At 45.2% G+C, this 23,873-nt stretch overlaps 2 protein-coding genes across 2 annotated transcripts in view; both read left to right on the top strand.

Annotated features, from left to right (window-relative positions):
* The first annotated feature begins 664 nt into the window (after window positions 1–664).
* CEACAM8 (CEA cell adhesion molecule 8) lies at window positions 665–11,709 on the top strand. The gene is made up of 6 exons (XM_081869670.1): window positions 665–1,008; window positions 4,079–4,450; window positions 7,092–7,187; window positions 8,087–8,169; window positions 9,149–9,190; window positions 10,472–11,709. Exons 1-6 carry the CDS (start codon window positions 930–932, stop codon window positions 10,517–10,519), a joined length of 720 nt encoding a protein of 239 aa, XP_081725796.1. The 5' UTR covers window positions 665–929; the 3' UTR covers window positions 10,520–11,709.
* Window positions 11,710–18,851: 7,142 nt separating this feature from the next.
* Window positions 18,852–23,873, top strand: part of LOC309347164 (hemicentin-1-like) — a 45,891-nt gene continuing 40,869 nt past the window's right edge. Inside the window, exon 1 of the mRNA XM_081871504.1 lies at window positions 18,852–22,479. Within this exon, the coding sequence (XP_081727630.1) occupies window positions 22,347–22,479 (133 nt within the window). The 5' untranslated portion in view covers window positions 18,852–22,346. The remainder of the gene's footprint in view (window positions 22,480–23,873) is intronic.

Genomic DNA, 23,873 nt, shown 5'->3' with positions numbered 1-23,873 from the left:
GCTAAAAAAAACTTGCCGGCTCCTGACCTAGGCTCATTGTGTATGAAGAGAGCATTGCTCAAAGACAACAGTCTTGATCAGAGATAATGGGATCTTAAGGAGACAGTCACCTGCTCATAGCAGTAGATGATATGAGGTGGCCAAAAACTTATTTGAGGGTGCAGGGCATATAAGTCTGCTATCCTAACCATGCCTACTCAGAAGCAAGTCCTCCTGAATTCAGTGAGGCACAGTCCCATGTAAAGTGGGGTTAGGATTGTGGTCCCAGTCAACTCCTTGATGTGGAGAGCCAATGTGGTGTAGTGGTTAAGAGCGGTGGACTCGTAATCTGGTGAACCGGGTTCGAGTCTCCGCTCCTCCACATGCAGCTGCTGGGTGACCTTGAGCCAGTCACACTTCTCTGAAGTCTCTCAGCCCCACTCACCTCACAGAGTGTTTGTTGTGGGGGAGGAAGGGAAAGGAGAGTGTTAGCCGCTTTGAGACTCCTTCGGGTAGTGATAAAGCGGGATATCAAATCCAAACGCTTCTTCTCCTTCTCCTTGAGCTCTTGTTACGAGCTATTGTGCAAAGAAGGAACTGAGAACAAATCCCTCCCTCCAACTTTTGATCTCCAAGTGGGGCCAAGGGAAGGAAGTTTGCCTCTTCTTCAACCCTTCTGGGTAGTGCCGCCTCCTTCCTTCCTTCCCCTTTCTGCCGCAGCCAGAAGCCGGGCCTCGGCTCTGGTTTCTGCCCCACAGCCTGTCCCTTGGCTGGCTAGCTTCGGCACAGCGAAAGATGTGAGGTGTGGTCTCCTGGTGCCAAGTTCCCCACCCTACTCTGTGCCCGTCGGGGGCTCTTGCCCTGCACAGAAGCAGGAAACACAGGAGCACCAGAAAGAGGAGGAATCCAGGAGTCAGCTGAGGGGAGTATTCTCTGGATCAAAGTCTGAAATGAGGCAGGAGAAGCCGCCGTGGTGTGCTAGGTCTTCGCTGGGGAAGAAGGGCTCATGGCAGGCCACACTCTTCAAAGGTGAGATGGATAGGGACCCTAAAAAGGAGGAAGGAGACACAAAGAGGGAGGGGAAATAGGTGCTGGGTTTCGATTTGTCCTTTGCAGGAGGGTGGCTAGTCTTTGGTGGCTGACTGTACAGCTCCAGCCACCTATTTCCCAACATTTTACTGCAATGCGCTCTACGTGGGGCTAGCTTTGAAAATGACCCAGAAACTACAACTAATCCAGAATGCGGCAGCTAGACTGTTGACTGGGGCGGCCGCTGAGACCACATAACACCGGTCTTGAAAGACCTACATTGGCTCCCACTACGTTTCTGAGCTCAATTCAAAGTGTTGGTGTTGGCCTTTAAAGCCCTAAACGGCCTCGGCCCAGTAGACCTGAAGGAGTGTCTCCACCCCCATTGTTCTGCCCGGACACTGAGGTCCAGCGCCGAGGGCCTTCTGGCGGTTCCCTCACTGCGAGAAGCTAAGCTACAGGGAACCAGGCAGAGGGCCTTTTCAGTAGTGGTGCCCACCCTGTGGAACGCCCTCCCATCAGATGTCAAAGAGATAAACAAACCACCTGACATTTAGACAGTGGCGTAGCATGGGTTGTCAGCACCCGGGGCAAGGCAAGTAATTTGCGCCCCCTAACCCATGGATTTGCGCCCCCTAACCCTAACCCCCAGATGTTGCGCCCGGTGCAGCCGGCCCCCCCTGCACCCCCCACGCTACGCCACTGCATTTAGAAGACATCTGAAGGCAGCCCTGTTCAGGGAAGTTTTTAATGTGTGACATTTTGATGTATTTTTAATCCATGTTGGAAGCCGCCCAGAGTGGCTGGGGAATTATTATTATTATTATTATTATTATTATTATTATTATTATTATTATTATCTTCTATCTGATAGCACGGAAAGAGATTTTGATCTCTCTAAGGGTAATAGGCCACATTCACAACATACATTTAAGGCACTGTGATACCACTTTAAACCATCATGGCTTCCCCCAAAGGATTCTGGGAGGTGTGGTTTGTTAAGGGTGCCGAGAGTTGTCAGGTGACTTCTATTTCCCCTCTCAGAACTACAATTCCCAGAGATGCCTGTGAAGAGGGATTGACTGCTTAAGCTACTCTGGGAAGTTCTTGGGGGCTGCACTCCAGCAGTGAGCAGGACACACACACACACACACAAACACATTTTTTTAAAAAAATAATAATTTATATACCGTTCTTCGTCTGAAGAGCACAGGGTTGTTTACATATAACTTTGAAACACCATAACATAACCTTTAGAGGAGGCCCTTTTCTCAGTCCTGTCCCCCTCACAGCCAATCTTGGTTAGGATGTAGGACAGGGCCTTCTCAGTGGCTGCTCCCAAACTTTGGAGCTCCTTTCCTAGAGAAGTTAAACCAGTTTCTTCCTTGTCCTTCCCTTCTTATTCCAACATGCTTTTAGGAACTGACTATTCTTAGGGAAAGGGCTGGTGCTGTGATGTTTTTATTGTTATTATCTCTATTTTTAATAGATCATAAATGTGTGTTTGTGTGTGTGTTTAATTATTTTTTAATGATTTCCCCCCTATGTTTGTAGCTTTTGAGTCCTTGTCTGGGAAAAAGCTGGGTTATAAATAAATATTATAATAAATATAACAACAACAACAACCACACACACACATGCACATAGGGAATTGTTTTATTATGTACTTCAATTGTGAATGTTTACATTTCAATATTTGTGCAATTTGTTTTTATAATCTATAATCCACTTAGAATCCTACTTTAGCATTAAGTGACATATAAACTAAGAAATTATAATGAAATTATAATAAATTCCCTGCCAGAGAAGAATGGCAGATCAAGTTGATGGATTGTGCCGAAATGGCTAAAACGACCGGAAGAATCAGAAATCAGGAAGACCAAAATTTTAATAAGGAATGGGAAAAATTTATAACTCGTCTTAAAGATCATTGTAAACAGTTAAAATCGTTAGTAGGATTGGAATATCACTTGTAGTTTAATGGTGAATCTTGGACACAATGGAGGGATAGAAGATTTGGATTAGGATTTGATATGTTAATTGGATGCCTTTTATTGGAGAATTAATAAACGATCTAACAACAACAAAAAGATTTGGATTATCATAAAAGATACAGGAGGAAATAATAATAATAATAATAATAATAATAATAATAATAATTTTTATTTATACCCAGCCCTCCCCAGCCAAGGCCGGGCTCAGGGAGGCTAACAAGCAATAATAAAAACAGGTTGAATGAATACAACTTAAAAACAACATTAAAAATACAACATTAAAATATTAAAACATTAAAATATTAAAATGTACCCTCATCGCAGGAGGAGAAAGGAAAAGAAAAAAGAAAGAGGGGGGGGGAATCAAATTGGCTCCAAGCCAAAGGCCAGGCGGAACAACTCTGTCTTACAGGCCCTGCGGAAAGAAATCAGACCCTGCAGGGCCCTGGTCTCATGAGGCAGAGCGTTCCACCAGGCCGGGGCCAGTGTTGAAAAGGCCTCTCTTGTTGAGGCTAATCTGACTTCCTTAGGGCCCGGGACCTCTAGGGTGTTGCTATTTATGGACCTCGAGGCTCTCCATGGGGCATACCGGGAAAGGCGGTCCCGTAGGTATGAGGGTCCTAGGCCGTGAAGGGCTTTAAAGGTCAAAAGCAGCACCTTAAATCTGACCCTATACTCCACCAGTGCAGCTGGAAAAGCACTGGGTGAATATGATACCATGGCAGGGACCCCGTGAGGAGCCTGGCTGCACCATTCTGCACCCGCTGGAGTTTCTGGGACAGCTTCAAGGGCAGCCCCTCGTAGAGCGAATTACAGTAGTCAAGCCTGGAGGTGACCGTCGCATGGATCACTGTGGCCAGGTCGGAGCGGGAAAGGTAAGGGACCAACTGAAATGATTAACAATAGGACCCACAAAGGGGAGGAGAAAACTCCAAGAGATCCTTTGCAATCTTGTTTTTATGCTGTGACTGTAAAGTTTTAATCTGAAAAACCAAATAAATAAATTGTAAAAAAGGAAAATAAATTATAATACGGGGACGTGTTTTTGCTCTTCTTTCCCCCGCTTCATAATGCAGCCTCCATCCTGAGTTCCTGCTTCCTCTGGACTCAAGCCCAGGCCAAGACTGGAATTCCTATCAAAGCTGAACCAGAAATTCTGCAAGAAGGACGGAGTGTCACATTAACACCAGGAGATATTGATGTGACCACACTTCGTAGCTGCAAATGGTATCGAGGGTCAAGTGCTGATGAAAATCGAATCTTCACCTACTTCCTAGCTCCGGTGATTTCACAGAAAAACGGATCTGCCTTCACTGACAGGGAGACTGGGAGAAGAGACTGTTCCCTTCGTATCACAGATTTAACACCAAGCGACTCTGGAACCTATACACTGGAACCAGAAGGACCTCTGGAACACAGAATAGGGGCTATCAATATAACTGTCCCAGGTATGATTAGCTTGTTCTGCAGTCATTCTGACCTTTTATGCACCCAAATTTGCCTCCTCCGCTGAGCTTCAAGGGCCAAATGACTCTGGAACCTATACATTTGATGTTTTAATGCTGTATTTTAATCTTGTTTTTAAGTTGTATTCATTCAACTTGTTTTTATTATTGGTTGTTAGCCGCCCTGAGCCTGGCCTTGGCTGGGGAGGGCAGGGTATAAATAATTTTATTATTATTATTATTATTATTATTATTATTATTATTATTATACATTGAGAACAGAAGGGTCTCTGGGTTTTGAAACAGGGAGTGCAAACCTAGAGGTCTCAGGCATGATCCTTCTCCCATCTTTTAGGGGGTCTCGTTGGTGCCTTTAGAAGTTTCTTCCCTTTTATCCCTCCAAATGTGTCCTCTAAGCAGCTTCTGGCTAGGTCTCTGAGCATTTCCGCTGAGGGTTGAGTGAATTTGCCCCCAGCACAACTGTCTCCAAGGAGAAGCCCTTGGCAAGCCCTAAGTGCAAGCAAATTGTGGAGAAATAGAAGAAGAAGAAGAAGGTTTAGGTTCAGGTATTGAAGGCAGCTACCTTTAATAAGGGTTCCTGCTGCAATTCCATAATTCCTAGCACAACACGGTTGGTCTGGAAGCTCCCCTGGGTGGTGGCAACTCCATAAAATGGGCCTTTTGATTGAGGGTAACGTCTCTTCCCCCCTTATTAAACCCCTCTCACGTGGCAACCATAACCCTCAGTTTTTGCTTGACTCAAGCCCAACTGGGCAAGGGCAAGACCCCAACTGAAATAGTTCAGTTGATGCCTTCATTATATACCTTTAGGCTCCAAGCAAAAACATCCCCGCTCTACGTGGGGCTACCTTTGAAGGTGACCCGGAAACTGCAATTAATCCAGAATGCTTTAGCTAGACTGGTTACTGGGAGTGGTCGCCGGAACCACATAACACTGGTCCTGAGAGATCTGCATTGGCTCCCAGTACGTTTCCGCGCATGATTCAAAGTGTTGGTGCTGACCTTTAAAGCCCTAAACGGCCTCGGCCCAGTATACCTGAAGGAGTGTCACCATCCCCATCGTTCAGCCCGGACACTGAGGGCCTTCTGGCGGTTCCCTAATTGTGAGAAGTGAGGCAACAGGGAACCAGACAGAGGGCCTTCTCGGTAGTGGCGCCCGCCCTGTGGAACGCCCTCCCATCAGATGTCAAAGAGATAAACGACTACCTGACATTCAGAAGACATCTTAAGGCAGCCCTGTTCAGGGAAGTTTTTAATATGAAATGCTGTAGTGTTTTTAACACTTGATTGGGAGCCGCCCAGAGTGGCTGGGGAAACTCAGCCAGATGGGCAGGGTATAAATATATTATTATTATTATTATTATTATTATTATTATTATTATTATTATTATCCCTCTTCCTGCAGGCCTTTGGCTGATTGGTATCCGATTCCCTTTTAAATGTGTTGGGGGGATTATTTGTTTGTTGTTCTTATTTTTATCATGTATTTTGTGGGTTTTTTATATTGTTATTTTATGTTGTGAACCTGAGATCTACAGATAAAGGGTGATTAACAAATTTAATTCGCTGATTAATAATAAAAATGAGGGAGAGTCCTCAGGGTGTTGCAGGAATTTATGTATAGGTTTGGGGGGGGGTTGCCCCTCCAGCAGATATCATGCACATGCAGCCCACTACCAAAATCAGCACAATCACTTTTGTGACTTTTGTGATTTGTCCCCACAAAACACTTCATCACAGTTTCTTCCCATCTATTCGAAGGGCCTTTGCTGCACGATACCAAATGTAACAATTCACTGATAGATGTATCTATGTACTGGCTCACAGGGAAAACTTCAGAAATTCATATAGACATGTGAGCTCAGCTGCTCAGCAGCCCCTCTGCCTGAGTGATAATTCCTGGCATCCTGATACCTGAGTGCCAGACAGGTAGCCTTTCCAGAAATAACAAACCCAGATGAAGACAAAAGGGTGTGATTAACTTGGCTGGGAAACAGGGAAATATCTCTTTTGTTACACTTGATGGGTGTTTGGTGGAGGGCAAGGGGAACCATGGGGCAGGGTCCAGGATGCTCAGATTACTGCCACCAGACCTCCCCTTTCATGATGTAACCGTGATGTATAAGTGATATAGTTTGGGGGGTGTAACATGGGGATTAGCAGCTAATAAAAGTTTGGGGGCTCTTTTGTTCGGGGCTTCCATCTTGTTCCACCTTGTGGCAGGTGGCAGTCCTGTCGCGACAGTCTTCAATAAAGACCTACTGGCTGCTGTTTTGCTCTGGTATTCCTGGCTGGTGTCCTTGTTTTTTGTCCAAGGGAGCCCTCAGATTTCTCCGTTAACAAGGGTCCGCAGATGGAAGGAAACTCAGCCACTGCCTATTACCACCCTTCACTTAAGGAACAGATCCATGGTAGCACCTGCTCTGGGTGGGAAATTGCAGGGCCTGGGTTGTCTAGCTTTTAAAAAGAGAGATTCTTTCATTTCTGTGTTTTGCATCATGACTATCTTATTCTTTCCTCCATTCACCTCGAAAGCCTTGATGTGTTTGAAAAGAGGCAGTCAGCCAGATGGTCCTTATTGCTGCTATTGCTGAGTTCCTCAAAACCTTCTTTCTGGTTCCAGATTCTGCTCTGCTGGAAGCAGGAGTCGTTTCTCGGATTGTCATCGGGTCTCTGGTTGCGCTGACGTTGTTTGGAACACTGCTTTGTGTCTTATTCTGTGAGTAAGATGTTGGAAGTGCGGAGCCTCAGATTCCTGGGTCTTTTTGCCAACTACTGGAGCCCAGGGGTATTGCTGGACAGGGCAGGGGCAGAGGGTCCACAGAAACAAGTATGCATAAAATGTGTTTGTGCTAACTTAGACATAAATGCCACATCATCATCATCATCATTATTATTATTATTATTATTATTATTATTATTATTATTATTATTATTTATTGATATCCCGCCCATCTGGCTGGGCTTTCCCAGCCACTCTGGGTGGCTTCCAACAAAATATTAAAATACTGTAATGCATCAAACATTAAAAGCTTCCCTAAACAGGGCTGCCTTCAGATGTCTTCTAAAAGTCTGGTAGTTGTTGTTCTTTGACATCTGGTGGGAGGGCGTTCCACAGGGCGGGCACCACTGCTGAGAAGGCCCTCTGCCTGGTTCCCTATAACTTGACTTCTTGCAGTGAGGGAACCGCCAGAAGGCCCTTGGAGCTGGACCTTAGTGTCTGGGCTGAACGATGGGGGTGGAGACGTTCCTTCAAGTATACTGGGTCGAGGCCGTTTGGGGCTTTAAAAGTCAGCACCAACACTTTGAATTGTGCTCGGAAATGTACTTGGAGCCAATCTTTAAGGACCAGTATAATATGGCCTCGGTGGCCACTCCCAGTCACCAGTCTGGCTGCTGCATTCTAGATTAGTTGGTGGTTTCCAAGTCACCTTCAAAGGTAGCCCCACGTAGAGGGCATCGTACTTTTCTGTGTATAAGACTAGGTTATTTTATTTAAAAATTATGTTGAAAATTTGAATTATGTTCAAAATATTTTAAAAAAAGAAAAATCATAAAAGCAAAACTCTCTGTAGGGTGAATGTTCAGGTTTGATTCCCACTTTTCTTCCTCCTTCAGGGGCCTGTCGCCTGAGATTTAAGAGTTCTGCCCAGGTTGTATCTGCACCTCCTTTACCTGACAATGTTCCGTTTTCTGGACAGGTGAGACCTCAGTATAGCGAGGGAAGCCGTTTGCACTGCCAAATCCTATTTCAAGCTTATTTTCAGCATGCAGACTATGTGCAGTCCATTTAAGAACGTGAAAGGATTGCAGTGGCCCTGCCCCAAGGAATATACAATCAGTAAGGCAGAAAAAGGATTAGCAGTTGACAACTCAGCAAAGAGGGTGGGATTGGGACACGCAAAATCGGCTTTCTAAAAGGGAGGCTGCCCTCCTCTGAGGCGTTAAAAAATGTTTTGCAAGCCTGCGTCTTCCCAGGGTTCACCTAAGCCTGTTGATACCCGCCTTCATTTCTCAACGGATCCATTTTGGTTCAATTTCTGTTACCACACAGCACTCAACCAGAGCCAGGGGCTTTTCAACACTGGCTCCGGCCTGGTGGAACGCTCTGTCTCATGAGACCAGGGCCCTGCAGGATCTGATTTCTTTCTGTAGGGCCTGTAAGACAAAGTTGTTCCGCCTGGCCTTTGGCTTGGAATCAACTTGATCCCCTTCCCCTCTATCCTTTTTCCTTTCTCCTTCTGTGATGGAACTCCTATTTGGGGACTTCCTTGGCTTTTTCTGGCCCACATAGAACCAGTCTGGGTAGTTGGCCTTGGTGAAAATTTGACGTTTTCATCCCCAAAAAGTTTTTGATTTGAGTTTCTACTGAAATGAGGCTGCATTTTCATGTTGTCTTTTAATCTTGTTTTTAAGTTGTATTTTAATCAATTGTTTTATACTTGGAGTTAGCCGCCTGCCCGGTCTTGGCTGGGAAGGGCAGGGTATAAATTATTATTATTATTATTATTATTATTATTAAGTTTGCAATTAGAGCTAGCCATATTCAGAATTCAGCACTACTGTAATGCACTGTCTGGGCTCAACAGTTCATCAGTCCCTGCTACTCATGCTGTTGCTTAATAACCAAGAACTGTTCTTTAGCATCATTACTATTACTGTTGTTTGTATTAAATCCAGGTCAAGTCTGACAGCTCCTCTGATCCCAACCGCATGTACCAGGTAGGTGAAGGTCCTTCACATTTATCCTTCTCTCGGGAAAGACATGTGATCCCATGTGATCTCCTCTCTCAAAGGGACAGAGCCACTGGAAGGAAAGGCCCTACTAGCCTTCTTAAGTCCTCAGATGACTTTGGTCTCTGGCTGAAATAACATCCACTTTAACTCAGCAACATGGTTGACTGGGAGCTGTCCGTGGTCCTGATTTACCTGGCCTGACCAAGCCCCTGAGCCCCAGCAGAATCAGAGAGGCGGAAACTTTCAGACATGTACACAAACACCTCCTCCACATATGCTGACCTTGTAAAGGAACATTTTAACATCCAAGTTGATGGGGGATTTGTTCTGAATATGGATTCAGGTTTCCTCCTCCCTGCTTTCCATACTGATGCCTTCCTCTTCCTTTTCCTTTCTTGGTTAAAAGTTGTTTGTCTTAAGAACTTAGAAGAGTTCTTAAGACAACTAGCAAAACTGACGGGAAGTGTTAGAGGTGTATTGAACCAGAAAATATTTGGAGAATGGAGAATATTTAAGGATTATATAAGATCATATTGTACCAATCACACCATATTAGCAGAACTAGAGTGATACTTGTAAACACAACAAATACCGCTTGTGGAGTAGACGGGAACAATATTAAAGAATATAAAACTGTGCGAAAAAATGACAGTATAAACAGTACAATGAGAATGATTGGAAGACTCATTTTGTCAGAAGTCTTTTTTATTTAAGTGTTTAATTAAGTATTAATTAGGAAGATGAAGTGGTGTTTTTTATGTACGTAAATTTGCTTTTTCTTTCTTTTTTCTTGTTTTCTTTTCTTTTTTCTTATTTTTTAAAAAAATTTCTTTTTGTAGTCTGAGATTGTAAATTCTTTGTATAAGTGTGTAATTTAAATTTATATATATATATATATATATATATATATATATATATAACTTAGAAGAGTCTTAAAATAAATAATTAAAGTACAGTTTTAGTTTAAAAGATTCCCTCTTCCTGCCCAATTGTCAAAGACTCGGGACAATTTTATGGCAGATAAGTCTATTAAAGGCTATTAATATGACTGGCTGTATGGTACCTCCATGGTTAGAATCATAGGTTCACAGAACTGTAAAGTTGGAACAGACCCAAACGGTCATCTAGTCCAACCCCCTGCAATACTAGAGAATCCCTGACAGATGGCCATCAAAGCTCAGTGGCCAACTTCCCAGGATACCCAGGTTAAAAAAGAAAGTTTTGCTCTCGGTGCTTCTGTCTCATGCAACTCCATTTCGTCCTCAGGCCCTCCAACAGAGAGACCAGCCAATGTACAACCAGCCAAAGTGGTAATGCATGAAACCACCAATGTCCATTTTACTTCTGAATTGGAGCTTCAATGGAAGGGCACACCCTGGAAGTCCAAAGTACAGCCCCCTGGTTCTCTGGTTAAAGGGATCTTGTGGAAGGGCAAAGGAGACCTTGGAGATCCAGTTGGAATAAAAGTTCTGAGCTAGCTCTGAATCTGCCTGAAATAGCTTCTGAAGCCCTACTCTGGGAAGCTCTCCCCACAATGGCCATTAAATTCATCAAAATGTTACTTGTGTGGCCAGTGACTGAGTATATATAGCTCATGGCATCCTTTGCCAACCAGGTGCCTGGCAGATGTTTTTGATTACAACCCCCATCAGATCCAGCCAACCTCTGGGGAGCACCTGTTTCTGGATTAAAGAAACAGAAAACCATGTTCCATTTTTTGCTATGGATGGAGCTGGTCCAAAAGAATTGGTTGCCTGAGGCAACAAGAGTAGTTGAGCATTTCTTTTTGGCAAAGTTGTTGAGCTTGCAAAAGTTCTTCCTTCTTGGCAGCAATAAGTAATTAGCAATTTGTTATACTTTCAAATCAGCTGCCTGAGGCTGCTATCTCACTCTGCCCAATGGAAGGGCCAGCCCTGGCTAATGGGCCAACTGTCTCCTTTCTTGGTGGTGTAAGAATATGCTCCATGGTCAAGGAAAAAAGGTAAAGGACCCCTGGGTGGTTTAAGTCCAGTCAAAGGCAACTATGGGGTTGTGGCACTCATCTCGCTTCAGGCCAAGGGAGCTGGTGTTTTCCACAGACAGCTTTGCGGGTCATGTGGCCAGCAGGACTAAACCGCTTCTGGCACAACGGGACACTGTGACGGAAACCTGAGCACACAGAAATGCCGTTTACCTTCCTGCCGCAGTGGTGCCTATTTATTTACTTGCGTGTGCTTTTGAACATGGTATACCCAGTTGATGAGGATTGAAAAACCAAGGAAGATGATCTCTTAAGTTCGCAATGCTTTGCCCAGGCCTTCTCCAACCCATAACCCCAGAATCTCTGTTTCATTTGCTTTTATATATTTTTGTACTGTTTTATTTGTTTTGGGTAGTATATCAGAGAGAGAGAGTACATAGTACACCGCTTACAGATTTTAAGCACTTTGGAAATGCTTTTAAATAAATCAATAAAGCTGCTGGTAGATGCAATTTGAAAATAAAGGAAATTTCCTGAATCACCACCAGGAGGTGCATGTATTGAGGGAGTTCCTTGAAATTCAGCGGAATAAATTTCTGAGTAAGGTCATCCTTCTAGGAGGGTTGAACTGCAGGTCCCGTCCCCCCCCCCCCCAATCAGTCTTTGTCAAAGTGCTTTGGCAAATGTCCTGGCAACTTGGTTCCCGGGTGAAATGGATTAACCCAAGTCCTTTTTCGTCTGGTTTCCAACCTAGTTTTATTTGTTAGTTTGCTTTTTACCTTTCTTTAAAGAAAAAAAAAACGACTCTCGGGTTGCGGCGTTCATCTCGCTTTATTGGCTGAGGGAACCGGCTTACAGCTTCTGGGTCATGTGGCCAGCATGACTAAGCCGCTTCTGGCGAACCAGAGCTGCGCACGGAAATGCCGTTTACCTTCCCGCCGGAGCGGTACCTATTTATCTACTTGCACTTTGATGTGCTTTCGAACTGCTAGGTGGGCAGGAGCAGGGAATGAGCAACAGGAGCTCACCCCGTCACGGGGATTCGAACCGCCAACCTTCTGATCGGCAAGTCCTAGGCTCTGTGGTTTAACCCACAGCACCATCTGTGTCCCTTTTACCTTTCTTTACCACCCATCAACTTAACTGTGCTCTCAGCAGAAGACAAATTATCTCTAGGGAACTTAACCGCTGCTGACATTAACACTGGCCACAGACAAGGCATGAAGTGAAGGAAGGAAGACGAGCTTACTCCATCCCTGTCATAAGCAGAGGTTGGATGGCCATCTATCCTGGATGCTTTGGTTGAGATTCCTGCATTGCAGAGGGTTGGACTAGATGACCCTCAGGGTCCCTTCCAACTCTACAATTCTATGATTCTGAGATTCTAGGACCCTAGAGTCTAGCAGTGACCAAAGTCAGACTCCTGTTCCACTAGCTAAGGCACTGGACCAAGTTCCTGCCATTGAGCTTGGCAGCCAGGGGCAAATTAAATGATATCGCATGGTGCGAGGCAAAAGTTCCTGTTAAAGGTTGTTGTTGTTGTTTAGTCGTTTAGTTGTGTCCGACTCTTCGTGACCCCCTGGACCAGAGCACACCAGGCACTCCTGTCTTCCACTGCCTCCCACAGTTTGGTCAAACTCATGCTGGTAGCTTCGAGAACACTGTCCAACCATCTCGTCCTCTGTCATCCCCTTCTCCTTGTGCCCTCCATCTTTCCCAACATCAGGGTCTTTCCCAGGAAGTCTTCTCTTCTCATGAGGTGGCCAAAGTCTTGGAGCACTCAGGGCTGATTTCCTTCAGAAAGGAGAGGTTTGATCTTCTTGCAGTCCATGGGACTCTCAAGAGTCTCCTCCAGCACTGGAATTCAAAAGCATCAATTCTTCGGCGATCAGCCTTCTTTATGGTCCAGCTCTCACTTCCATACATCACTACTGGGAAAACCATAAAGGAGCTGAGCTTAATTTTCTCTGTGAAAAGTTAAGTCTCCAAGGAGATGAGAGACGGTTGCTGCCCCACTGAGGGGAAAGTCCTCTTGAAGAAGAGACTGCCATTTCCTGAACAGCCGCTAGAGGGACACAGAATCCCATATAAATAAAAAGGCAGGGTGTTGGGGAGTTGATAGAAAACATCCAATCTCGGTTTTGAAAGTCAGTGGGTGGTCTCCAGCAAATATTCCTATCTCAGCCTAATTTATCTCACAGGGCTGTCTTAGGGATAAGATGGAGTAATTCCAGACCCACCATCCGGAGCTCCTTGGAGGAAGTGTGGGATGTGATATATAACACCACCACAGCCAGCAACAGGCTCAGCTTGTGGGCTGTTGATTTGCAAGGCTGTGTCTTGATGAAGTATATTGCGAGAATACTTAATGGGCACTGGTGCTTCTCCATTAATACAGAACACACATTAAGTGCTCAGGAAACCATTTTTACTGCGTTGCCTGAATCAAGAGGCGTTGTCATCACTAAATACCTCCTCAAATGATGGGGCATTTAAATGCATTTCACGAGATGCAATTAGTGCCTAATCTGTTCAGTTGTTTTCCCAATGTGTGCAGAAATTAATTCGGTATCCCAACAGTTCTGTTTTGTTTTTTTGCAATTTGGAGAGGGGTTTTTTTCCTGGTGCGTCTTTGGAGGCCCAAACCCTAATCTTGTCCCATCACCAACTTTGGTTGCCATCCCAGTCGTCTTCAAGGAATGAGGTGGGGAGGAATGTTATCCTTTGTCTCAGGCAGCAAAATGTCTTGGGCCAGCTCTGCAGGTAGCCAACATCCAAAGAGATTTGTGCCTGTGCACGTGTTATAATTAGGATTTTCCATCTCAGGCACCAAAAATGTCTTCAGCCACCACTCTGTCAGGGTTGCCAATGGCAGGGCACCGCCAGGTGCCCCTGCAGAGCCCTGCCCTGGTGCCCACAGGGTCTCACTGCCCCCATTCCTCCACAGGCACAAATCAGGTTTGAAAGAAGCAAGAATCCTCTCCCCAGCAACAATCTCCAGGAGGATCACCACGCAAAAAAGTAAAGACTTTTTTTTACAAAAAAATAGCTTGGACAAAAGTTACAACACTCTTTTTTCAAACCTCGAGGCAGCGTGGATCTACTGTGAAACTAATGAAGCTTAAGTTTCAGGGACCCTAATCCTGAAGGATGGAAGTGAGAGCTGGACCAAGGCTGATCGCCGAAGAATTGATGCTTTTGAATTATGGTGCTGGAGGAGACTCTTGAGAGTCCCATGGACTGCAAGAAGATCAAACCTATCCATTCTGAAGGAAATCAGCCCTGAGAGCTCACTGGAAGGACAGATTGTGAAGCTGAGGCTCCAATACTTTGGCCACCTCATGAGAAGAGAAGACTCCCTGGAAAAGACCCTGATGTTGGGAAAGATGGAGGGCACAAGGAGAAGGGGATGACATAGGGCCAGATGGCTGGGCAGTGTTCTCGAAGCTACCAGCATGAGTTTGACCAAACTTCGGGATGCAGTGGAAGACAGGAGTGCCTGGCGTGCTCTGGTCCAGGGGGTCACGAAGAGTCGGACACGACTAAACAACTAAACAACAACAACAGCAATAATCCTGAAGGGGCCCCAGAAGCAACTTTTGATTAAAATTTGTGTGTTGAGAAGACCCAATTTGAGTCACACAACTCTAATTGATTAATCTTGCGTTGAATATATTTCAAGAATCCCAAAGTCTGAGAGTCAGTAGCGCAGATGTTGTAAAGGTGTGGTGATCTGTAGGGGAACAATCCCCTTGTAGAATCATACAACTGTAGCGTTGGAAGAGATCACGAGGGTCAAGCCAGTCCAACTCGTTGCAACGCAGAGAGATCTTTTGCCCAACATGGGCTCGAACCCACGACCTTGAGATTAAGTGTCTCATGCTCTACCGACTGAGCTACCCAGAGCTCCTTGCTGGCTGCGAAGGGCCTCCCATGACAGTTCAAGCTTCAGGGCCCCAGAAATGTAGGCTCGCCACTGCTTTGGGTTTGGAAGTGTGGGTTTGAGAGTGTGGTTCTCGTGTGCGTAATTGCGCAACAAGCACCGAGCGGTGCAAGCGCGGTTCCGCCGTGTGGCCGGGAAAGTTTCCCAGGCTTGTAGATGCTCCCAGGGTTCCCCGAAGGTTGGCGACCCCCTTTTACTCCCGTGCCACGTTTCTGCCCAAAATTCGCCCTGCCTTTCCGGGCGGGAGGGCGCCCTGGGCGCCTATTTGCGCTTCCCAGACGTGGCGGGACGGGCGCGCCCTGGCTCTTCCTCCTCCTCCTCCTCCTGCTCCCCTAACGGGAAGTGTCTGCTCGGCAAGGCGGGGCCGATCGAGGCTTCAGTGGCCGCTGGCTGGTTGTGGGCAGAGTCCTCTTCTCCCCGCCTCCGACGGCCGCGCCTTTCCTGCGAATCCCGCTACCTGGCCGAGGACGCGGCGGGCTGGAGCGCGCAGAGCGGGTACAAGCCCGGCCCCCGAGGGCGGGACGAGCGAGGCAGGGTAGGGCAGGGCAGGGTCGCCACTAGGCTGCCGGATCTCCAGCCGGGCAGATCAGAACCCAGAGATCTGTGGCCGGGCGCTGGGGAGCAGCTGGAAGCGAAGGGGCCCCCTCCCACCGCGAAGCGACGCCCCGCCATGGGCAGGCACGAGGCGTGGAGACCCCCCGGATGGAGGTGCTCCTGGCACACGGCGTTCCTAGCAGGTGAGGCGGATCGGGACCCTAAAAGAGAGCCACACAGATTTGTTTATGGGGGGTGGGTCTTAAAGGAATGGGGCTTCTCTCTCTGGCCCGGCTTGCCTGCCCTGTAGTGGGCTCCCCAGCAACTATGATTCTGTGTTGAGATCCCTGCATCTGCAGAGGGTTGGAGTAGACGACCCTCGTGGTCCCAAAGTTGGAAGGGATCCAAGCCCCTGTGTGGGGCTCAAACCCACAACCCTGAGATTAAGAGTTTTGTGCTCTACCAACTGAGCTACCCAGGGGATGATTGCACGATTCTAGCTCATTTGATTACTGTGTTTATTGCATTTATTAGAGCAAGATCCATGGGGTGATCAGATGTTTTGTGACCATTCAATGCATCACTCTTGATTTTGGCTTCGGTGCCCCTTAGCGCCATAGGTCCACGCTCATGGCAAATTGAGTCTGAATAGCTACTGTCTTTCCACCTCTTCCTGAGAATCTCCTAGGCATCCACTTTTTACAAACTTTTGAATACTTTTGCAGGGTTGAGGCAATTTCGTGGAACAGGAAGCTACCAATGGCTGCTAGGCAGGCAGGTTATAGATTACCTCTGGTGTCGAATACAGTCCCTGAATTCCAGTCCCTGGGGATCTGGAGCAGGAGAGGGTGGTTGTACTCATGTCCAGTTTGTGGGCTTCCCAGAGGCATCTAGTTTCCACTGTGGGACCAGGGTGCTGGATTAGAGGAGTCCTGATCCAGAAGCCAGGCTGTCCTTATGTTCTTAGGTTTTACGGGTTCCCTAACCCAAATCAAAGGATCTTTTAGCACCTAGAACCTAGTCAATCCCTCTTCATAGGGTCAAGTTACACGGGAGATCGGTGATTAGGGTTGCAATCTTATGCCTACTTTTCTGGGAGTAAGTCCTACTAAACTCAGTGGGACTTACTTCTGCGTAGACATGTAAATGTTTGCATTGTAGATCTCCCAACAGCTTTAAAAAACTTTCATGGGGAGTGGAGGCAAAATGGACCAGGGTGGCAGAATTTGGTGGAAAAGAGCTTAATTCTCTTCACTCAAACATACCATGTGACCAAAATTGCCTGCCACTGCAGGTGTTAATGGACATGATTTTGGGTCAGTGGTGTCTTTCCCCCCTCCAGGACTAATGGCAGCTTTTGGAGTGTAGTGTTCATTTAAGGAAATAGTCCCGCAAGGTGGGGGGGAGCAGGGTTTAAAAAAGGGCCCCTTTCTCCTGAGCTGCAATCCTTGTCGAGCTCATCCTTCTTTGAGGTTGTTGTTGGGCAGGGGTCAGCAAATTTTTCGGCAGGGGGCTGGTCCACTGTCCCTCAGACCTTGTGGGGGGCCGGACTATATTTTTTTTGGGGGGGATGAACAAATTCCTATGCCCCACAAATAGCTCAGAGATTAATTTTAAATAAAAGCACACATTCTACTCATGTAAAAACACCAGGCAGGCCCCACAAATAACCCAGAGATGCATTTTAAATAAAAGGACACATTCTACTCATGTAAAAACACACTGATTCCCAGACTGTCCATGGGCCGGATTTAGAAAGCAATTGAGCCTTAATTTGCCTACCCATTCTGTTGGGTGACATGACTTTCCTGCCCATAGATCCAAAACAATTCCAATGGAAATTCCCATCCCCATGGCAGGGATGAGATGGAAAGTGATAGAGATAAAAGGAAGGCAAAGGTTATAGTTCTATGAACAGTTTGCTGATAATGCTGAGGTTTATGGAATACTTGTATGGCTAAGGAAAAGAGGAATTGTTAGAAACTCAGATATATGTTAGGCTCCAAATGGCTCCTTAAAACAAGGTGCCAAAGCGGAAGGCCTAGTTGCCATTTTGGGGCCAGACAGCTCAAAAGTCATATTTTTCAATACGACTTTTTGGTTCCTGAAGTTCATTCTGATTGTGCAGATGAAATATAACAGATAGAATTTTACAGGATTTGTTGCTAGTGCGTGAAAGCAGTCCATATCCAAGAATCCCCAGACAGGCAACTCCAGATGGTGGAGACGTCAGACGGGATACCTGTTTCTTGACTATACCATTTCAGAACGCAGGTGGGGTGTGACAGTTGACTTAATGATCTCCATTTTTTAAAAAAGATCATTATTGTTTATTTTCTTTCACTTTTGTTTATATGCTCATTAATGTGGGCATTGTAATTATATCAGCACTCCTTTGGGTTGAAGTCTCTTTGAAATAGTGTGAAAGTATTTCTTCATTACCTGACAGCCTTTTGAAATACAATTACTACACGTGCTAATATCTGTTCTTTTTGCCTAGAACAGGTCTTTTGCTTGCAGTTAAGTTTCCTTCTTTCCTTCTCCACCCTCTAGCCTCCGTCCTGAGTTCCTGCTTCCTGTTGACTCGAGCCCAGGAGACAACTGGAATAAGTATCAGAGTTGTTCCAGAAGTGCTGAAAGAAGGAGATAGTGTCACCTTAACACCAGAAGGTCTTGATCTGAAGAAGCTTGGTAACTGCAAATGGTACCGAGGGATAATTGAAGAAAAAAACATTATTACTACACTTTTCCTAAGTCCTAGTGGTGAGACCAAGGGACCTGCCCACACTGGCAGGGAAACTGTGAAGCCAGATTGCTCCCTTTACATCACAAATTTAAAGCCAGATGACTCTGGAATCTATTCATTTAAACCAGAAGGTCCTGGGGTTACCAGCACAGGGGCTACAAACATCACCGTTTCAGGTATGATTAACTTGCTCTCCGGTCATTCTTACTTCTTATGCACCCTAATCTATCTCCTCTGCTGAGCTCTGGGGTGGAGAATTCTGTGCCTTCCCCCCCCCCCGGGGGGGGTGGCTCGTGAATTTGTCCTAAACACAATTCCTCTGTCCCAAGAACGAGGCCCTACAAAATTATTCATTTTTTTCATCAGAAAACTATACCAGAATATACGAGTCTTCCTACTGCCTTTTTAGCTGTTCAGCTGGGAAATTATTTGAGGGGTTTTTTGGGAGGGGGAGTTATCTTCATTTAAAAGCATTTTAAAACCAATTAATATTTTAAAATCCCTAAACTCTGTTACTTGCAATAGTAGGAATGGGGGGGGGGGATCCAATACAGTTCACATTTAAAAGCAGACCTTCCTAAGTCACAGTTTCCAAAACAATATGAGAACACAGCCACCCTTTGAAGTTCACACTTACTTGAATTTTGCAGTTCTCCAGCCCAGCAATGTGTCCAAAAACACAAGATAACAAAGATAACGTGCATAAGAATGCATATTTGTGACAATAACATACAAAAATGAATTATAATGTGTGTGTTAGGCAAAATTACAAAGCAAGTTATGTACATTGGGAGAAATTGCACTAAAATCCTGTTGAATTTTTTGAATTTTCATGAGGATTTGTTTTGATGGGGAAATGTATAGAACTGAATAGTGGAGAAATGAAAAACTTAAGAGAAACCAAAGTTGACAGATTTGCCCATTCCTCTGCACTGGTCACCCTAATATACTGTTGTATTAGTTAACTCTCATAATATGCTCTCAATCTGGATGGCTAAAGAGATGTAGACCTGACCATTTCCTCCTGTGATATCAGTACATGCTCACAGGGGAAATCAAGTTACTGATTGCTGTTAATGATTTATAGTGCAAAAATAGGAATTGGTAGTGACTCCAGATTAACCAAAGTAGAGGGGAAAGAAGGGGTCTTCTGAATGTGGGACGTGAGCCAGTCTTCCTGGATCTGTACCAGCTTGTTGGTATTGAAAAGACGTTGATTCAGTTTGGCTAACTTGCTGGAGGAAAAAAAGTAGTTCTCCATTTTGAGTGAATGGCACAGACAGGAGTGCCAAGAAAAACAATGAACAGTGGTGTCTGGGTTATCAATAGAATAAGGTTGGCTGATATATATATTTGTAGGGTGGTACTCTCTGCCATCTTTCTGCATCTGGTCTTGCACAAAAGTGGTTGGAGGGCTACCCCAAAGCGGTAGAGCATCTGCTTTGTAAGCAGAATGTCCCAGGTTCAGTCCCCAACATTTCCAGGTAGGGCTCAGGGGAGAATCCTGTCTGAGATTGTGTAGAGCAACTGCCGGCTGGTGTAGATAATAGTGAGCTAGATAGACTAAGGCAGTGTAAGGCTGTGTTCCTATAAGGGACAGTTCTTCCCCATTCTTTTGGACTGGGGGCTATCCTGCATTGTTACCTTGGTGAAACTTTCCCGGGGGTGTCTTTATACAATGACGTTGGAGCAAATTAATCCACTGTTTTGCATGTGCTGTTCTAGTATGCAACAGGCTGCCGAGCTGCAGAAAGCGAGTGGAGCATCTGCACATTGAGTTAAGGCCACATGGAGGCCGATGTGCATGACCCAAGTGACATGATGAGAAGGGAGTTGGGTGAATTTGTGTTGCCTTGCTGGTTACATTGCTGTCATGGCGTGGGTTTGTTCCATGTACACCTCGCTTGAACCAGAGAGTTTTCCAAAAGTGCCAAAACTGGTGTGGCAAATGTGGTGCAAGTTACATCCGACTAAGGATGTGTTCACACTTCTTCTGTTTACAGTGCACTTGCACTGCATTTCCAGTGTTGGGTTTTTTAATCCCTGTTCACATGACGTCAGCCCAAATGCCCATGTTATCTTGTATTTTGTTATAAGATGCTACTGTTTGATGTGTTGTTTCTCAAACCAGCTTCACCCCAGTTGGAATCCTTAAGGTCTGGACACCTTTGCATAGGGCAGAGACATCCCCGCTTTGCCAATGCCCCCTGGTGTGTGTGCAAACAGAAACAAATCTGACATGAATGAAGATGTGCTTATGTGAACAGCTTGCAGGGGTGAGGAGCAGGGAAATGCTTTAAGACGGCAGTATCTACCCAAAGTTCTACTTTAAAATGACCCTCTGAAATGAAAGGACCAAATTTAGTCATGTCATTTCAGTGGGCCTACTCTGAGAATGACTAACATTGGGTGCAACCCATTGTCTTTAAAATGAGTAGAAGAAGCAAGAGTGACCCATGAGCAGCACTGTAGGAAATGGACAGACCTGACTCATGGGGTACAATATACATGAGCCTTATTGCAATGAGCAAGAGCTATATTCTTAAAACAGACAGGTGCAGGAAAATCTATTGATGCATTGCACCCCATGTTACATTAGGTTCCACTGGATTTTTCCTTGTTTTGCACCAAAATGTCTTCGCTTGCTCCTGAATGGCAGAGTTGGCGTATCAATACTCCGGGATGATTTAAATATAGTCTGATTTGACTTAGCAGAGGTGATTCCCCAAACCTGGTTGCCTACGTGGACTTTGGGTTTTAATATTCCAGGGGTGCCCTGTGCTACACTCCCTGCGGCACCCTCTTGGCCCAGCGCCCAGTGCGGGCGAAGCAGTCATGCTTCCCTAAATTCGCCTCTGCCTGCGTGTTCTCACACGCATGGATTCCTAGATTGTAGTCTATATCACTGATGTTTGTGTGTTTGGATCACATTTGTTCATATGCTATAGTATACCAGCTATATTCATCTGAGTGTTGCAACGCGTGCTATCATATTCTGTTAAAAGGGTATTAAACTTGAGTAGGTATGAATGGAATTCAGAATTCTAAAAAATCTGCATATTTGGCAGGGAGGTTTTCTGAAACACTGAATGAGATCATGGATTTGTGAAATCTAACTATTTTCCAAAGTTGCTGGGCATCTATTTGTTTATTTATTTCCGCTAATATGCCAAAATGGTTGTCTGATCCAGCTTTCTGACAATAATCGGACCGTTGATACACATTATCCACAGGGTTGCTGGAAATGCACATGCGTGAACCAGCACTGAAATATTATCAGATCAAACACTTGTACAGCGCTTGAATACTTGTAGCCGAATGTGGGAACTGAAAAAACACCGAACACTCAATTACTTGTCAATTATAGATGTGTTCTGCATCCATCAGACTCTGTGGAAGCATCTCTGTTCTTTTCTGTTTTTGTTAATACATTTCCAAAGTGCTTATTTGCTGGGTATTTGTTTCTACCAATCTCCATCAAGCGTCAGTAGGAGAAAGAAACTGTTGTTAATGGTTCTCTGTTGGCAACCCTCTGGTTTCAAACCGGTGATATGATAGTTCCAACCTGCAGCTGATGTGAGCTGATGCTGGACGAAGCAGCTCACTTTGGGCATCCAATTCCAGGGTGCTATTAAGAATCAGAATGCAATTCATGATCTGGTGGTGTTATATTTTACCAGCATTTGGATTGCCATTTGGATTTTCCTGCCTTGGGTACCACCCGGCTTCTAAAATGGGGACAGTCTTTGGTTCCCTTTCTCATGCTTTCACATAGCTCAGCAATGATAACACTGTGTCTCTTCCATCTGTAGAACATCTCTCCAAGCCCAAGGTGCTTGTTTCCCCATCCCCTTTCCTAACTGAGTTCGAGACTGCCATTTTAACTTGCAACACCACGCCTAGCAATGTCAGTGTCGCCTGGTCCTGGGATGGATTGCCTCTCAGGGAGAGCTCTCAGATGCAGCTTTCCGATGCTAATCGGACTCTCACCATCCACGGCATAAACCGCAGCGATGCTGGGGAATATCGCTGTCAAGTGTCCAACCCAGCCTACACTGAAATGAGTGACGCCGTATACATTTCAGTGTTCTGTGAGTATCTGTCTCCAAGCGCCGTCCATTGGACCTGTCCCGGTCTCTGCTTCTTCTCTGTCCTGTGGTATCTTCTCCCGCCTCTACATCTCTTCAGGTGCTTCGGTTTCGAAAAAAATCTTATTTTATTTCTGATTCTTCAGATATCTCCGGGTTGCTTCTAGGGAACTTCTTCATGATGTTTGGATAGAGAGTCAAGATATGGTGATTGTGCCAATGCAATGTGCAAATTTTGTTGTGGTATCTATGTAAACCTAGTCCCAACGGTTCAGTTCAGAAGTCCACCTCTGCTGCTGATTGACTCTAGCACCTTGGTCACCTTCCTTGTCTTCTCTGTTCCTCATTAGATTAAATTGTAGCTTACCCTCACCTTCTAACAGGAATGGTCCTGTTCATTATCTTTGCCAGGTCTGCCATACTCTCTTCTAAAATACCCCATTTCATTCCCCGCCCTGTTTTCCATTTTTTCTTTCTTTTCCAACAAACAGCATTAGGTGGCTCAGTCCACATGGCTGTTTTTGCTGCTGTTTTTTTAAATAAAGATTTGGCATAGTTATGCAAACCTCAGAATTCCTCCAAGCACTTCCTCTCATTTTACCAGTGGCATATATAAAGTGTACAATAGGTGTGGTTGGGGTTTTTTTTTTACAATGAGCGAAACAACCATAAAATAAATGCAGGTTAAAGTCCGAATTGGATTTCCACATGAAATCAAAGTTGACTTGTCCTTCTGGGAACAACACGTAGAAGGATAATATTAATAATATGGCCCAACAAGTCTGGATTACATTTTTGAAGAGAGGAAGCAACAGATCATTCCAAATAAAAGCATGAAACAGGTAGTCCCAAGAAGAAGCATGATGTCGTGGAACAGAAGTTTTGTAGTAACTGAAAACAGTTAAGTTTTTTAGTATTTAATTTAAATATATATATATGTTTGCCTTGTAGGGCAGACACCATTTGTTCTGTCTCAAGCACCATATTGAGGGCCTTACACAGGAAGGAGTGAAGCCACTCAGAGCTAGGAAGAGAAATGGCCTGAGGATTTCGCTCTGATTCATCTTGGCTCTGCCTTAGTTTGAACATTTCGTGGGTCAAACTGGCATGTGGCTCTTCCAGGCAATTTATTCATGTTCCTCTTGCCTGAGGGAGATTATTTGTGGACATGGGAGGAGGCTGAGAAATCTCTGAAATCTCGCTTTGAGGCCCACTTATAAAATCCCAGACACCCACCCCTTTGAGCAGAGAACACTGACAGACATGTTCTCTCCATGAAGATTAAACGAACCAAGCTGCCAACATCTTTCTCTTTTTTTATCTATTTCCTTCCCTTTTCTTGCCCACTTCAGATAATTCTGAAGCAACAAATAAATCAGGAGAGGGATGTGTGAGAG

Source organism: Podarcis erhardii (assembly GCF_964252035.2).
Source record: "Podarcis erhardii genome assembly, chromosome: 7".
Lineage (NCBI taxonomy): Eukaryota > Metazoa > Chordata > Lepidosauria > Squamata > Lacertidae > Podarcis > Podarcis erhardii.
Note: the sequence above shows the minus strand (reverse complement) of the source record. Positions and strands in the feature narration are given on the sequence as shown.

What these genes read in the sequence shown, in the direction of transcription:
- CEACAM8 (XM_081869670.1), top strand. Translation starts at nt 930, where the DNA reads ATGAGGCAGGAGAAGCCGCCGTGGTGTGCTAGGTCTTCGCTGGGGAAG. An exon ending in ATGTTCCGTTTTCTGGACAG is followed by an intron (nt 8,170 to 9,148) that starts GTGAGACCTCAG and finishes TATTAAATCCAG; the next exon opens with GTCAAGTCTGACAGCTCCTC. An exon ending in ATCCCAACCGCATGTACCAG is followed by an intron (nt 9,191 to 10,471) that starts GTAGGTGAAGGT and finishes TTTCGTCCTCAG; the next exon opens with GCCCTCCAACAGAGAGACCA.